General features: G+C 42.2%; 1 protein-coding gene across 1 annotated transcript in view; it reads right to left on the bottom strand.

Annotated features, from left to right (window-relative positions):
* The window catches only part of HEXA (hexosaminidase subunit alpha), a 29,636-nt gene extending 20,662 nt beyond the window's left edge, over positions 1-8,974 (bottom strand). The window contains exon 1 of the mRNA XM_007956942.2: positions 8,722-8,974. Coding sequence (XP_007955133.1) covers positions 8,722-8,974 — 253 coding nt within the window. The remainder of the gene's footprint in view (positions 1-8,721) is intronic.
* Between the last annotated feature and the right edge of the window lie 5,678 nt (positions 8,975-14,652).

The following is a 14,652-nucleotide window of genomic DNA, read 5'->3' as shown; positions in this document are numbered from 1 at the left end:
ATTGCTAAGTCAGGAATCTGGAAGTCATTCTCAGCACCTTCCTGTCCATATTACTGTCCACTTCCAAACACTCCCCCTTGTAAATCTCATTTTAATCTATGTAGTTTTCTCTGTCCTTTCAGCCATCAACCTAGTTCAGCTAGTGTCATCTCTTAACTGGACCACAGTTAACAGCCTTTTAACTAGGTTTCCTGCTTCTAATCCTGTTCCTCACCAATCTGTGCTCTCCATGCAGAAAGTTTAGTCACATCACTTATCCTATTTAATGGCCTTTACTGGCTATCCTCGATCTTAAGATAAAGTTGAGGTTCCTGACCGGGGTCACCAGGCCATTTCATGACTTTGCCTCTACCACCTCTTTAGTTTCAAAACTGATGTTCCATCTTAAAACTATAGGTATGCTTGAGATCTACAGTTTCTTGGATATGATATGGTTTCTTGTCTGAAGGGTTTTCCCTCAGTTTTTTCTATTGGAATACTACTTCCACCCCAACAAGTCTTACTTTCAGGTCTGATTAGATAGTTCTTCGTCTATGAAAGCCTTCTCAACATGTATACCTACCTTCCCCACAACTCCCCACATACACATTTGGGCCAAATGTTCCTCTTATACACTCCCAGAACACTGTGTATTTCCGTTAATAGCAAAAAACAAGCTTTATTTTATATATGTAGTCCTACAATTGTTGTGTGCTGTCTAGTTGATTCCCACTAATAGCAACCCTAAAGGACAGAATAGAACTTCCCAATAACTTTCCCAGGCTGTAATCTTTATAGGAGCAGATTGCCAGGTCTTTTCTCCCCTTGAGCTGTTCATACATTCAAACCCTTGACTTTGCTATGAGCAGCTGAGCACTTTACCATTGTGTAAATTCTTTAAGATGGGGGCAGTTCAATGCAATAATCTTTGGACCTAGTACTACTGGTCTAAAATTTTATAATTTTATACTTGCTTAATATATATTACTTGTATTAAAGATGGATGGATGGATGTTGGATGGAAGGAAGGGAAGATCAGTGCCACTGGAATTTGATAACAATGAGTTGGGAATCAAAATATGCATTACCCGAGTGCTAATGAATAAGTAATTAGATGTTAGAAGTTACTATTTGAAGTAATTAACACTAAGGGATTATCAGGATTTAATCCTACCAGAGGCCAGTAGTTTTCCAAATTGCTAATTGGTATAATGCTTGAAGAAGGTATTTATGAGTCTGCTCCAAGACTGCACAGTGACAAGAGCAAAATCTTTGTAGATAAACTGACCTGACTGGAATTTCTGCTCCACCCTACTAGCTGTGTAACTCTAGTCATGTTACTTAGCTTCCAGGAGTCTCAGTTCTGAAAGGTGGAGACAATACTGACTTCACAGGGTTGTCAGAAGACTGAAGAAGATAACACAGGTCAAGCACCAGGTACTCAATAAGGCTAGTTTTCTTCTATTTTCTACTTCTCTTTTCCTTATCAGTCAAGAGTAGGAAAAATAAGTCGGTTTTGCCATATCAAACCTTCATTTTATCACTTTGCTGGAGGAACCCAGCTGCAGGGTTCCTTGAGGTATAATTACACCATACAGGCAACTTCCCTGAAGGTATTTTCATGAGCTTCTCACAGAAGCCTGGAGGGCCCACTACTGTGTGAAGCCATCCTGTATGGCAAATAGGCTGGCATATCAACAAGAGACATGAGCTTGGAAGCTGAACTCTGAATCTGTCCCAATTTAGGACTGCAGCCCCAGCGAAAAGAACAAAGCCACTTATGTGGAATCCTAGCACTAGTTATTGCCAAGACAAGTCAAATGGTAGAGTAGTTAAACTTTTTATACCTGGGACCCAGTGTATCTGGTAAGCCATCTCCCTCAACCCAGTCCCAAGAGCTGTACAAAAGAATGGCAAGGCTGTGTACTGAAGTCCAAGCTAACAAGCACTCATACTTCCTACTTTGAAGCATCTAAAGAGGAAAGAGATCTATACCACACCCAAGCACCAAAGAATCTCAAGATGCGGACACAATGCTAGCACACCTCTGTTGGTTGTGGCTCAGGGCTGAGCGCATGGCCAGGAAGCTCAAACAATAAGACACCCTAAAACTGAGACAAAGGAAATGAAAGAGAGACATTCCTAGCCCACTAATGGGTCTCATTCACTACAGCCAATTATGTTGTTGTTGTTGATATGTGCTATGGAGTCCATTTTTGACTCATCATGATCCAATGTGACAGAATTGCCTTGGTAATAGGAAAATCAAATTCATTTCTCTATTACAATGGACTGTAGACCCACAAACTCTGAGGTAGATCATAGAAAACCCTATTAGACATACCACTCTTCCACCTCCACAGAGGTGTGAGAAGAGATGCTAGAGGATTCCAGGCCAAGCTAATCTAGGCCCTGGGATTCAAAATGGAACTGGACAATTATTTTACTCCTTGGCTAAAAACTATGCTCCTGATACCTAGCTCCTATCCAAAGACAATGTCCTCATCACTGTATATCCCCTCCCTCCATTATCCGCATACTCCTTTAGAAGAGAAATACTTCTACAAATGTCTCTTCCTGCATCATCTTCTTTCTCTTTGCTTTTAAAACAATAAACCAAGCCTTCTGCAAAAATATGTCTTGTCCTGCCTCAGGAAAAGTTAAAGTGCACCTAGCCATTGGCCCAACTAGAGCAACGACACTAATTGCATTACTTTTTCTCCTCAGTCCAGCTGCCTGACCTTATGTGTTTCCCTCTGTATTCCCCAGATGCATTCCCAAAACAATTCCAATTTTATGAAGAGTTAAGACCAACATGGGTTAGGGCCACACAGGCTTATACTTCAAAATTGAAACTTGAAAGGAAATGCAATTCTAAATGCAAACGTTCTCTTTTGGTAAGTTCAGAAATAAACAAAAGTCATAAAGTCTTTTTACAAGCTGTTCCATAAAGTAGCCCTTTTAAATTAATTATATCCAACAAATAATTATTAAATATCTACCATGTGTCAGGGATAGGAATAGAAGGAATGGCCAAAGGAGGTATTTTAGGAGATTCAGATAATAATAAGCTGTCACTTTAATTAACTTAAGTCACTTTTAACTTAATCACATTAATATCTGAGTGTGAGTGTTCTGGCTACCTGGTCCGGCTCTGAGAAGAAATATATCACAAATGGGATGGCTTAAACAAACAGGAGTTTATTCTTACAATTTGGAGGCTTTAAGTCCAAGTTCAAAGTGCAAGGATCTAGGGGCTGGGTGAAAGCTCCTCAACCTTGGGGTCCAGCTCTGCCTCCTGCTCTCGACCCACTGGAGCTAGAGGTGTTCCTTCACTCAGACAGCTGCTGTCTGCTGAGGCTGAGAAGCCCCAAGGTTGACAAATAAAAAGGCACAATCCTGATGTTACCAAACCACATGGCAGGTCATTAACTTAAGTCCATTGTAAGTCCCAAGGTCGGCAGAGCATAATAGACTGCTGAGCAACGATACGGCTTCATGCAGGGTCCAAGCGTGCCATAGGCTAGAGACCATGCTCAAAACTCCTCCTTATATACAAGAAGGAGACCACATACCCAAAGGCAGCTACTCAGCTGCTCCCAGTAGATTCCACCATGGAGTTGATTACCAGTCTCATCATGGGGAATACTACATCCAGCTGCCCAGCCACTCAACCAGGCCTAGCCAAGTTGATATACAAACATAACCATCACAGTGAGCAATATCAATAACAGCTGCAGAAGGATCCAGATACTTATATAATAATCCTATTTCCAATCTAGAATAAAGGGTTGAGGAAGGGAGCGGGAATTATTCTGCTCAGGTATAATGGTGTTCTAAATAACTCACAGGGATATGCATGTAAACAGGATGGGAACTTTATAAAATCCATTAAGTACTATGGCTTCAATCAACCAGTTTCAGGAAAAGTCAAGAAGAATGCAGAATCAGATTCAGCTACTTTACCTGAAAACTGGAGATTTATCAGTTCCATCAAGCACCCAAATAAACATGTGCAGCAAATTGGAGACTGACCATTAGATGCTGCCATTCCAAATGATGAGGCCTTTGAGCTAAGCAAACAGGATGTGGCTTAATAATCAAAACAGAAAACAAAATTCATCCAAGTACCTAGAGCCTAAAATAATTCCATTTAACAGGCTTAGCAACATGTAACACACACCCTCCAATCATGTCTCAATGACAGGTCATAAACATCAAACACCTCCGCAGATCATTGAGCAATTGCTGGGACTACAGCTAATTCTTGAAGGTGAATTTAGAATACAGTCAAATCTCAAGAACAAACTTGTTTTTCAGAAAAGAGGTAAAAATTCCACTAACTTCTGGTTCAGATCAAAACAAGAAGTTGTTCTGTATTAAGAAAAACATTGGCCAAGGAAACGTTTATATATGGAAGGAAATTTTCTTTGTTGGTTACCAGGGGTGGGAGGGGAGGGGAGGGAACACTGCCAGGTAGGTAGAGACAAGTATTAACTTGGGTGAAGGAAAGGGCAATATAACATATATGAGTTATCAACACGGTGGCATTGAGGAAGAGGAAGACATAGAGAGGTGCATGGGAGGTACAGACAACAAAGATGAACTCTTTTGTACATACAGTACTGTATTGTCAGTGAAGGCAAACATGAGTATATGGGTGGATAGATGGGTGGACAGGCTGAACTAGTAGGTATGTCTTAGAAGCGAGGAGTGCACCCAAGACCATATATAGGACTGGCAGACAGTGGTCCTATAAGTTTATGTGAGTGATCAGAATTCCCAGGTGTATAGTAGAGCTGACAGGGGGCAAAGTTGTGGTCACTGCTTGGTCATAGCCAGCTACCCAGAGGGACTGAGTAGTTGAACCTGCGGGCTTTGGACCATTGTCGCAGGGGACATCAAGCTCAATTGGCATAACATACTATACAAAACATTGTTCCACCTCCTACTTTGGCAAGTAGCAACTGGGATCTTAAAAGGTAGCAAGCTGCCATCTAGATGCAACGATGGGTCTCTGCTCGTCCAGAGCAAAGAAGAATGAAGAAAATCAAAATTCATGGAAACAATTAGTCCTAGCAACTGATACACCATCCGATCTGCAGCCTAAACGACTATGAGACCAGAAGAACTAGATGGTGCCCGGCTACCACTGTCATCCACTTGGAAGGGGATCTATGTAGGAGATCCTGGATAGAGAGGGAGAACAATGTGGAACAAAACTCAAAATCATTTGGAGGAAAAAAAGAAGGGGGGGATGGACGAGGTTTGTTGGTCCGATAGAGCCTGGTGGAACCACTGAGACTATGGCCCCTAGCTGCCCTTCAGGTCTGGAATTGAACACACACCTGTCGTTTCCAGCCAAACAAAAGACAGGCATATGAGTCGAACATTTACCTCAAGTAGATACTCGCCTGGGAGAGAACAATCATGGGAGAACGAAGGGCTGCTTATGCACAGGGAGACAGCTCAGGGGGCATGGATGAAGGGATGGACACAGGGAAGAGGTAACTATGGGGAGGAAGTGGGAGGGGAGCTGTTGCATTGTGGTAAACTGTGGTCAATGTCATGAGACAAAGTATGTATGAACTACTGTATGGAAAGTGAATTTGCTCTGTAAATCTTCACCCAAATCACAATTAAAAAAAAAAAAAAGAATTTCCAGGTATATAGTAAAGCTCACAAGGGACAAAGTTGTAGTCACTTCTCGGCCATAGTCAGCTACCCAGAGGGAGCGAGGAGTTGGACCCTGTGGGCTTGGGACCATGGTTGCAGGGGACATCAAGCTCAACTGGCATAACATACTACACAAAAACATTGTTCCACATCCTACTTTGCAAGTAGCAACTGTGACCTTAAAAGCTTGTAAGTGGCCTTCTACATGTAATGATGGGTCTCTCCTCATCCAGAGCAAAGAATGAAGAAAACTAAAGATGCATGGAAACAATTAGTCCAAGGGACTGGTACACCATGTGATCCTCAGCCTATACAACTATGAGACCAGAAGAACTAGATGGTGCCTGGCTACCACTGTCAACCACTTGAAGGGGGATCTATGTAGGAGATCCTGGATAGAGTGGGAGAACAATGTGGAACAAAACTCAAAATCACCAAAAAAAAAAAAAAATGGGGACCAGGTATGCTGGTCTGATAGACCCTGGTGGACTATGAGACTATGGCCACTAGCTGCCCTTCACGTCTGGAATTGAACCCGTTCCTGTGGTTTCCAGCCATACAAAAGACAGACATATGAGCTGAACATTTACATTAGGTAGACAGACTTCTTAAAACTGGAGAGATCAATCATGGGAGAATAGAAGGGCTGTGTATGCACAGCTCTGGGAGGGCAGGAGTGCATGGGAGGGAAGGACACAGGGAGGAGGTGGCAATGGGGAGGAGGTGGCAATGGGGAGGAAGTGAGAGGAAAACTGTTGCATTGTGGGAGACTGCAGTCAATGTCATGAGACAAAGTATGTATCAACTGCTGTATGTAAGATGAATTTGCTCTCTAAACTTTCACCCAAATCACAGTAAAATTAGAAGAAAAAAAAGAAAGGCATTGGCTTGGAGTTGATAAGGAAGCTATTTGGATAAGGGGATGGAAATTTATTAGTCAAGATTTAACATACATTTTTAGTTTTCTTTACTAAAATCAGTGCTGTAGTGAAATATACTCTGGTTTAGGCCTGTTTGACATTATTTCCCCCTGCATTGTTTCCTCCTTGTTTTTGCAGAAATGGAATTATGTACAGCTCAAAGTCACAGGAAATCCTCCATGGGAAACTATGTTCCAAAGGGAAGACTCCACGATAGAGAAGGAAGTTACTTGCATGTCTTTGGTAATGTTCATTCAAACCAGTTTTCATTATATCTCAATGGACAAACCTAATAACACAAATTCATTCACAAGAAGGTAATAAATTGAAATAAGTGTCTTACTGAGTTCCTCTTCTGGGTCTAAATGTCTTTCATTAGGAATTTACAGCACCCTGCTACCACATAACCTCTCCATTTCTATTCACTCGATCAAACTGTAGTCCTATAGCAATGGAGATGAAGGTTTAATTTAGAAGTATGGAAAACACTCTACTTATCTTTTGAGTATTTTATCACACATTATGTACTTCAGTTTTTTATTTCTCCAATGACTGCAGAGCTTGGGCAAGTCTAATACTTTTCTTGTAACAAGAATGCCCAGCATAGGGATAGCCATGACTGGCCTATTTTTTTTCACACAAGCCAGGCCCTAGCTGTTTTATGGTCCAAATAATGATATTCTGAGTGCTAATCTTGTGTAAGGCACTATGGCACTATGGTACACACAGTAACATACTGAAGTAACTCCTTATACATAGTGAAGGAGTAAGAAAAATATGTGATCTACCACACACAATAGCGGGCCTTTCATCCTCCCCAGCTTAACATATCTTACCAGTTAGGAACTATGATGCCAAGATTTTATTTCTTTCCCTGAAATCATATATCACTCTATAGGAGCTCTGGTGGTATAGTGCCTACAAAGGCATTTGACTGCTAACCAGAAGGCTGGCAGTTCAAACCAACCAGCCACTCCTTGGAAGGAAGGTTGGGAAATCTACTTCTGTAGTGATACCATCTTGGAAAACCAAGGAGAGGTTGCTATGAGTCAGATCCGATTTGATGGCAGTGAGTCTGGTTTTTGGAGGTGCCAACTATTTAATTAAATGCTTTTCAGAGGAATTTTGTTAAAATACTTTAAGTACACTTGAAATCTACAAAGATTTCTATATTTGTACTACCCAGGTAAACATCTATACAGCAGAACCAGAGAACTAGATTGCAGGAGATTATCAAGAAAACTCTAAATTTTAAGCCCACAAACTAGGATTCCATTCCCTCATGTTGCTGACTGTACTCATCAATTGCTGTAAAATAATTATCCTCAAACACAATTTTCAGCACTGATTACTTAGCTGCCTAAAAGAAAATTGCTACCCCTGTGCCATATTGTATGGAACTAACATCCAAAGCATTCCTGACTCTTCACCTCATTCCTAACCCCACAACCCAGCCCACATCCTCAACATACACATCAGCCAAGCACTTCAGCTCAATCATTGTCCTTGGTGCCTCTGCTCCAGCCTTTCTTCGTTACCTGGCATACTCTTTCAGTCCTGTGCAGTTACAGCTACTATTTTCTTTAAGTGGCGGCTCCAAATTAATTTTCTTATGGAAGTGTTCTATAATTTCCCTCACAATTTAAACATGTATTGAACATCTGCTATATGCCAGACACTGTTATGTAATTTTGCCTATCTAGACTCACCAGTTTTGGTGTCTTCTCTGGTCTCCTCTACCCAGCCCTGGTCACAGCCTGACTTGGACCCTGTTTCATGGTCATATGGATTACCTCAGATGTTTACTGGCACAAAGTTTCAGTAATTTGATATCCTGATTAAATTATAGTCCTATAGCAGATATTAAAAAAAAAAAAAAAAATGAACATCGAACATAGCCCGAGGGGAGAATTTTGGATAAGTCTTGCGCCAGAGGTCATCTTGGTAAAGAAGTCAATGGACGTGGGTAACTAAAGTTGGGAAGCCTGAGACCGCAACTGGAGAAAGCATGAGGAAGTGGCGTGCGTGTGATCACAGGGTTGAATGAAACCCCAAAGAAGGGGTCTCGGAAGGTTGGGGCAGGGATAGGTGCCCCAAGTAAATTTCTCTCAGGGCCCGAAGAGGGGCGGGGGCAGGTCTGACTCACCTGTGCGGGCAGTGAGAGAGTCAGAGGCTGTGTTGAAAATCAGGTGACGGTAGCGTTGGAAGGCCTGGTCTAGGACCGAGCAGCCCGGCTGCGCTGCGGAACCGTCGTGGTACTGAAAGTCGAAGTTCTTCGGTAAAATGGCGTACCGCTGGTCAGAGCTTTGGATGTAATGGGGCCAAGGCCATAGAGCCGTCGCTGGCCTAGCGGACGCTGCCGCCAGCAGCAGCGAAAACCAAATCGTGGAGCCTGCCATTGCCCACTGGTCCCTTCTCCCCAAGCGGGGTGGGCCACGTGAGTGCCTGGTCAGGTGAGCGGCGCCCGCGTGACAATCGGCACGTCACGTGACTCCGGGCAGCTACTCTCCAGAGACCCCCAGAAACTGACTAGCGGTCTTTTGGTTCCTGGTATCAACGTGGAGTTCCCGCTGCGTGCCACCGATTTGTGCTGTGCATCCGCTGTGGCCCCAGTCCTCAGGAGGCTCGCGGGCTTGGTGAAGTTTTAAATAATTTATCACCACAGATGTCATGCTTACGATAATAGTTGTATTGAAATGGATTCAGATGGTAGTAACGCAAGGTGGGGATGTAGAGTGAGCAAGCATCAAGTTTCTCTGAGAAGGGGCTTAGAGGCTGAATCTTCATCTATGCCTGTGAGTTTGCCAGGCTGACTAAGAGAAAAGAATGTTCTTGGGCTAGGTGAAGCAGAAAAACGGATTAAAACCACAAGCTGTTGTGACGTGAAATGCTGTGGGTCAGGAAGGTGGAGTCCGAACTGCTCTGCTGGAGAGGGGAGTTCTTGTGATCTTATGACTAGAAATAATGTTCAGCCTTGAGAGCAAGCTTGAGACATCCCATTGCCTGCCGCCCATATGGGCTCTAACCTTCATGGTTGATAATGTATTTCCTAGTTAACAACTCCCGACCCCCTCAACCCCCCAAAACCTCGACATACAGCTGTTTATTTACTGCAAACAATAAGATACTGCTGGAACTTTGGGTAAGGAGTCTGGTGGCGCAGTAGATAAGGCACTTGGCTTATAACTGGAAGGTCAGTGGTTCAAACCCACCAGTTGCTCTGCGAAAGGAAGACTGGGCGATCTACTTCTGTAAAGATTTACAGCCTGGGAAACCCAGTGGGGGTCGTTATGAGTTGGAAATGACTCGATGGCAGTGAGTTTGGTTTGGTTTTGGTTGGGACTTTGGGTGCAAGATGGAGAATGCCCAGAGATAATTACAGGGGTCTGATTCTGCAGGGACTTGTCCAAGAGAATGTCCAAGAGTCAGGACTTTATTCTGTGGGCAACTAGGAAGTCATCCTAGAGATTTGCATGTCATAAGTTTCATGTTGTATAATTGGATGGATAAAAAAAGCAATTAAAAAGTCCTTTTTGCTGGAGGTGGAGAATGATGAGAGCCTGAACTACGGTGATGGGGAGGGAAGAGAGCTATAGATCCAGCAAACAGTGGGTATGTTGTTGTTGTTGTTGTTGTTATGTGCCATGGAGTCGACCACGACTCATAGCGACCCCTCCCTGGGTTTCCGAGCTGTATCACTACGGAAGTAGCATTGCCCAACCTTCCTAACAGTGGATATAGATAAACAGTATTCAAGAGAGCCTTGAGAAATGATCAGTGAGAACTCAACACATACTTAATAAGTAAGTGACCCTATATTTGTTCACCACAGTATCCCTGACATAGTTGAATCCTTGATTGCAAAAGGAGATAAAAAATAACCTTATTGTGTGGCATTATTTGCTTACTAAGTAATTTGTTTTCATAAGGTTTTCACTGGCCAGTTCTTTGAGAAGTAGATGGTCCCTTCCTTCTTCCCAGTCTGTCTTAGTCTGGAAGCTGTAAGAAGGAAGGAATCCACAGAGTCACTGTACCAAAAAGAATTGGTCGATGTTTATCTATTTCAAGAGGTGGCATATAATCAAGAACCAATGGTACTGAAGGAAGAAATCAAAGCTGCACTGAAGGAAATGGTGAAAAACAAGGCTCCAGGAATTGACGGAATATCCTTTGATATGTTTCAACAAACAGATGCCATGCTGGAGGCACTTACTCATCTATTCCAAGAAATTTGGAAGACAGCTACCTGGCCAACTGACTGGAAGAGATCGCTGTTTGTACTCCTTCCAAAGAAAGGTGATACAAAAGAATGTGGAAATTATCGAATAATATCATTAATATCACATGCAAGTAAAATGTTGCTGAAGATAATTAAAAAATGATTGAAGCAATATATTGACAGGGAACTTCCAGAAATGCAAGCTGGATTCAGAAGAAGATGTTGAATGAAGGATATCATTGCTGATATCAGATGGATCTTGGCTGAAAGCAAAGAATACCAGAAAAATGTTTACTTGTGTTTCATTGACGATGTAAAAGCATTTGACTGTGTGGATCATAATAAATTATGGATAACATTGAGAAGAATGGGAATTCCAAACACTTAATTGTAAAACCTGTACATAGACCAGGTTTAAAATCAGGAAGAGAGTGTGTCAGGACTGTATCCTTTCACCATACTTATTCAATCTGTATGCTGAGCAAATAATCCAAGCAATTGGACTGTATGAAAAAGTATAGGGCATCCGGTTTGGAGGAACTCATTAACAACCTGCAATATGCAGATGACACAATCTTGCTTGCTGAAAGTAAGAATGACTTGAAGCACTTACTGATGAAGATTCAAGACTACAGTCTGCAGTATGGATTACACTTCAACATAAAAAAATAAAAATCCTCACAACTGGACCAATAGGCAGCATCACGATAAATGGAGAAAAATTTGAAGTTGCCAAAGGTTTCATATTACTTGGTTCCACAATCAACACAGACAAACAAACAAAAACCAAACTCACTATCCTGCTTATTGTATATTACCTTTCCCATCACCCAAGTTAATATGTGTCTACCCTCTATTTAACGGTTTACTCTCCCTTCCCCTCTCACTCCTAGTAACTGTCAAAGAATATTTATTTTTGTGTGTAAACCTTTTCTTGACTTTTTACAGTAATGGTCTCATACAATATATATCATTTTAGTTGGCTGTTATTTTTCGGGGGGGTGCGTGGGGCTGAGAATCAGGTGTTTGTGCTGGGTGAAGATGAAAAGCTCGGTAGCCCAGTCCCTTGCCTGAAGGAACATGAGAGAAGGACAGGAATGTGGGGAGCAAAGGCTCAGCACAGGAGTCCCCAAGCTTCCTTTGCCTTCAGCTGGCAGAGAAGTGGGCCTTCAGGAGAGCAAACTGTGCAGTTGTGTTGTTGTTGTTGTTATTTGCCATCAAGTCAGACCCGACTCATAGTGACCCCTCCTTGGGTTTCCGAGGTGGTATCACTACGGAAGTAGATCACCCAACCTTCCTTTGAGCTTGATAATGGATGAGTAACAAAAATAATGACTCAGATAACAGTGTATATTATTTTGTTCTTTTCTTTATTAAAGACAGCTTGTTAAATGAATAAAAAGATAATTTAATTTTCATATCTATAGCTGTTAATAAAATTAACTTACATACCACAAAAAAAATTCTCTGACAATGTGTCCAGATTTTTGATCCATGATGTAGTCATGAGTATAGGAACAGCGAGGGAGCTGAGTGCCTCCAGGCAGACTTTCTGGCAGAGTGGGGTGTCTCCATGCAGTTATTGGTGGTGATAAAGAGCTCTGCAAAACTTTCCCAAGCAGGAAAGAGGCCAGGCTGAGGGGCTGAGAGAGAAAGAGAGAGAGAAAGGGGTCTGCCTGGGGGCACAGCCAAGAAGTTGTCCTGAGCAAAGAACTGTATCTTGAGTCATTCCTGATCCTGTTACTTCCCTAATAAACCTCACAACTGTGAATATAATCTAAAACCCACGTGAAAGTGTTCACTACAGATCAGTAAGTAAGCACAAGTAAGCCCATGCTTACCTTACTTATTGGGTAATCTACCCCTGCTGCTGCAGTTTTCACACCACTGGTGTTACAGCTCTCTTTGTCTTCTGGGTCTAGGAGATTCTCTGTGCAGGGATTTAGGTCTAAAGGATGCACTCCACTCCCAGCTCTTCTTGGTGGTAGTGAAGTAGTTTCCAGCTTCTGGGATTGGCTCATTTTAAGCCTTTTGTTGTTGTTGTTATGTGCCGTTGAATCGGACCCAACTCATAGCGACCCCTCCTTTGGTTTCCAAGGCAGTATCACTACAGAAGTAGATTGCCCCATCTTCCTTCCGAGGAGTGGCTGGTGGGTTTAAGGCTTGTGGGATAGCAAAACTGAACAATCCCCTCATTAGGAATCCATACACCTTATTTGTATGGTCTCATCCCTGCAAGTGTTCCATGCACCTTATTTTCATTATTACCAGGCTGTCCAATCCCCTTGGTGGGCCACAAACACCTTGTTTGCATAGTCCTACACAATCATTTTGTGGGAGTTATAAGACCATGCATGGCTAGAAGGGCCCTATTAAGTATTAAATGCACTGCAGACAGGAGCTCTGCTGGTGTAATGCCTAAGGCATTTGACTGCTAACCAGAAGCCTGGCGGTTCAAACCCACCAGCCACTCCTCAGAAGGAAGAATAAAGATACAACCTTGGAAACCCAAGGAGAGGTTGCTATGAATCTAAATCAACTTGGCGGCTTTGCTTTTTTTACTTGCTCTGCAGACAGTGACCCCTCAATCCTTAGGGTGACCAGAAAAGGCCTGGGGCAGCTAAACATCCTGGCCAGTTATCTCCTGCCAAGAGCAGTGTCCTTTATGTATGCTGTGATGTGAAAGACTTTGGGAAGCACTGGCTTAGATATCACCTCTTCTTGGGTGCTTCCATATAACACCCTCCTTTTATATTCTAAAGGAGCTCTGGTGGTGTAGTGGTTAAGACATTTGGCTGTTAACCAAAAGGTGAGAGGTTTGAACCCACTAGCTGCTCCACGGAAGAAAGATGAAGCAGTCTTCTTCCAGAAAGATTTACAGCCTTAGAAACTCAATAAGAGTTGCTAAGAGTAGGAATCAACTTGATAACAATGAGTTTTGTTTGGTTTGGTTTGGTTTTAGTCTCTTTGTCTGTCTGTGTTCCCCACAGATCACATGCTGAATGTATTATTGTTAGTTGCCACTAACTTAGCTATAACTCATGGTGACAATATGTAAAACATTGCCCAGTCATGCCATCATCATATTTATTGTTATGTTTGAGCTCATTGTTGTGACTATTGTGTCAATCCATCTCATTGAGGGTCTCCCTAGTTTTTGCTGAACTTCTGCTTTATGAAATAGGATGTCCCTTTCTAGTCTTTCCTGATAAAGTGTCCTAAGTAAGTGAGCCAAAGTCTTGCCATCTTTGCTTCTAAGGCCTATGTCTTCTAAGACTGATTTCTTTGTTCTTCTGGAAGTTCATGGTTTGTTCACTGTTCTTTGCCAACACCCCAATTCAAATACATAAATTCTTCTGCCTTCTTTTTCAGTCAGCTTTTGAATGCATATGAAGGGACTGAAAAGATCTATGCCTTGGGTCAGATACACCTTAGTCATCAAAGTGACATCTGTTACATCTTTTCTTTTCAAAACCTCAGAGAGGTCTTTTGCAGCAGATTTATGCATGCTGAATGAGTGGTGTCTTTGCCACAGTTTTATCCAGAGATCTCTGGAAAATCTAGTGTAACACTAGGGAAGCAAGTAATTATGTTTAGGTAGCCCAAACATCGTATAAAGAGAAATACTGAGAAAAATAATGTCAGAAAGGTAGGTTGAAGCTGGGTCATGAAATAAGGAAAGCAGGAAATAATTGAGCACAGTACTGTGTACCTGGCATATATTATTCTTGTCTCACAACAGCTCTGTGCAATTGAACATTATCCACATTTACAGATGAGGAAATAGGCTCTGAGAATTAAAATAACTTGACCAAAGTTCCATAAATAGTTGGTAGAACGAATATTGAGACCTAGGTT

Source organism: Orycteropus afer, unplaced genomic scaffold (assembly GCF_000298275.1).
Source record: "Orycteropus afer afer isolate SDZICR_OR568_19922 unplaced genomic scaffold, OryAfe1.0 scaffold00015, whole genome shotgun sequence".
Taxonomy (NCBI): Eukaryota; Metazoa; Chordata; class Mammalia; order Tubulidentata; family Orycteropodidae; genus Orycteropus; species Orycteropus afer.
Note: the sequence above shows the minus strand (reverse complement) of the source record. Positions and strands in the feature narration are given on the sequence as shown.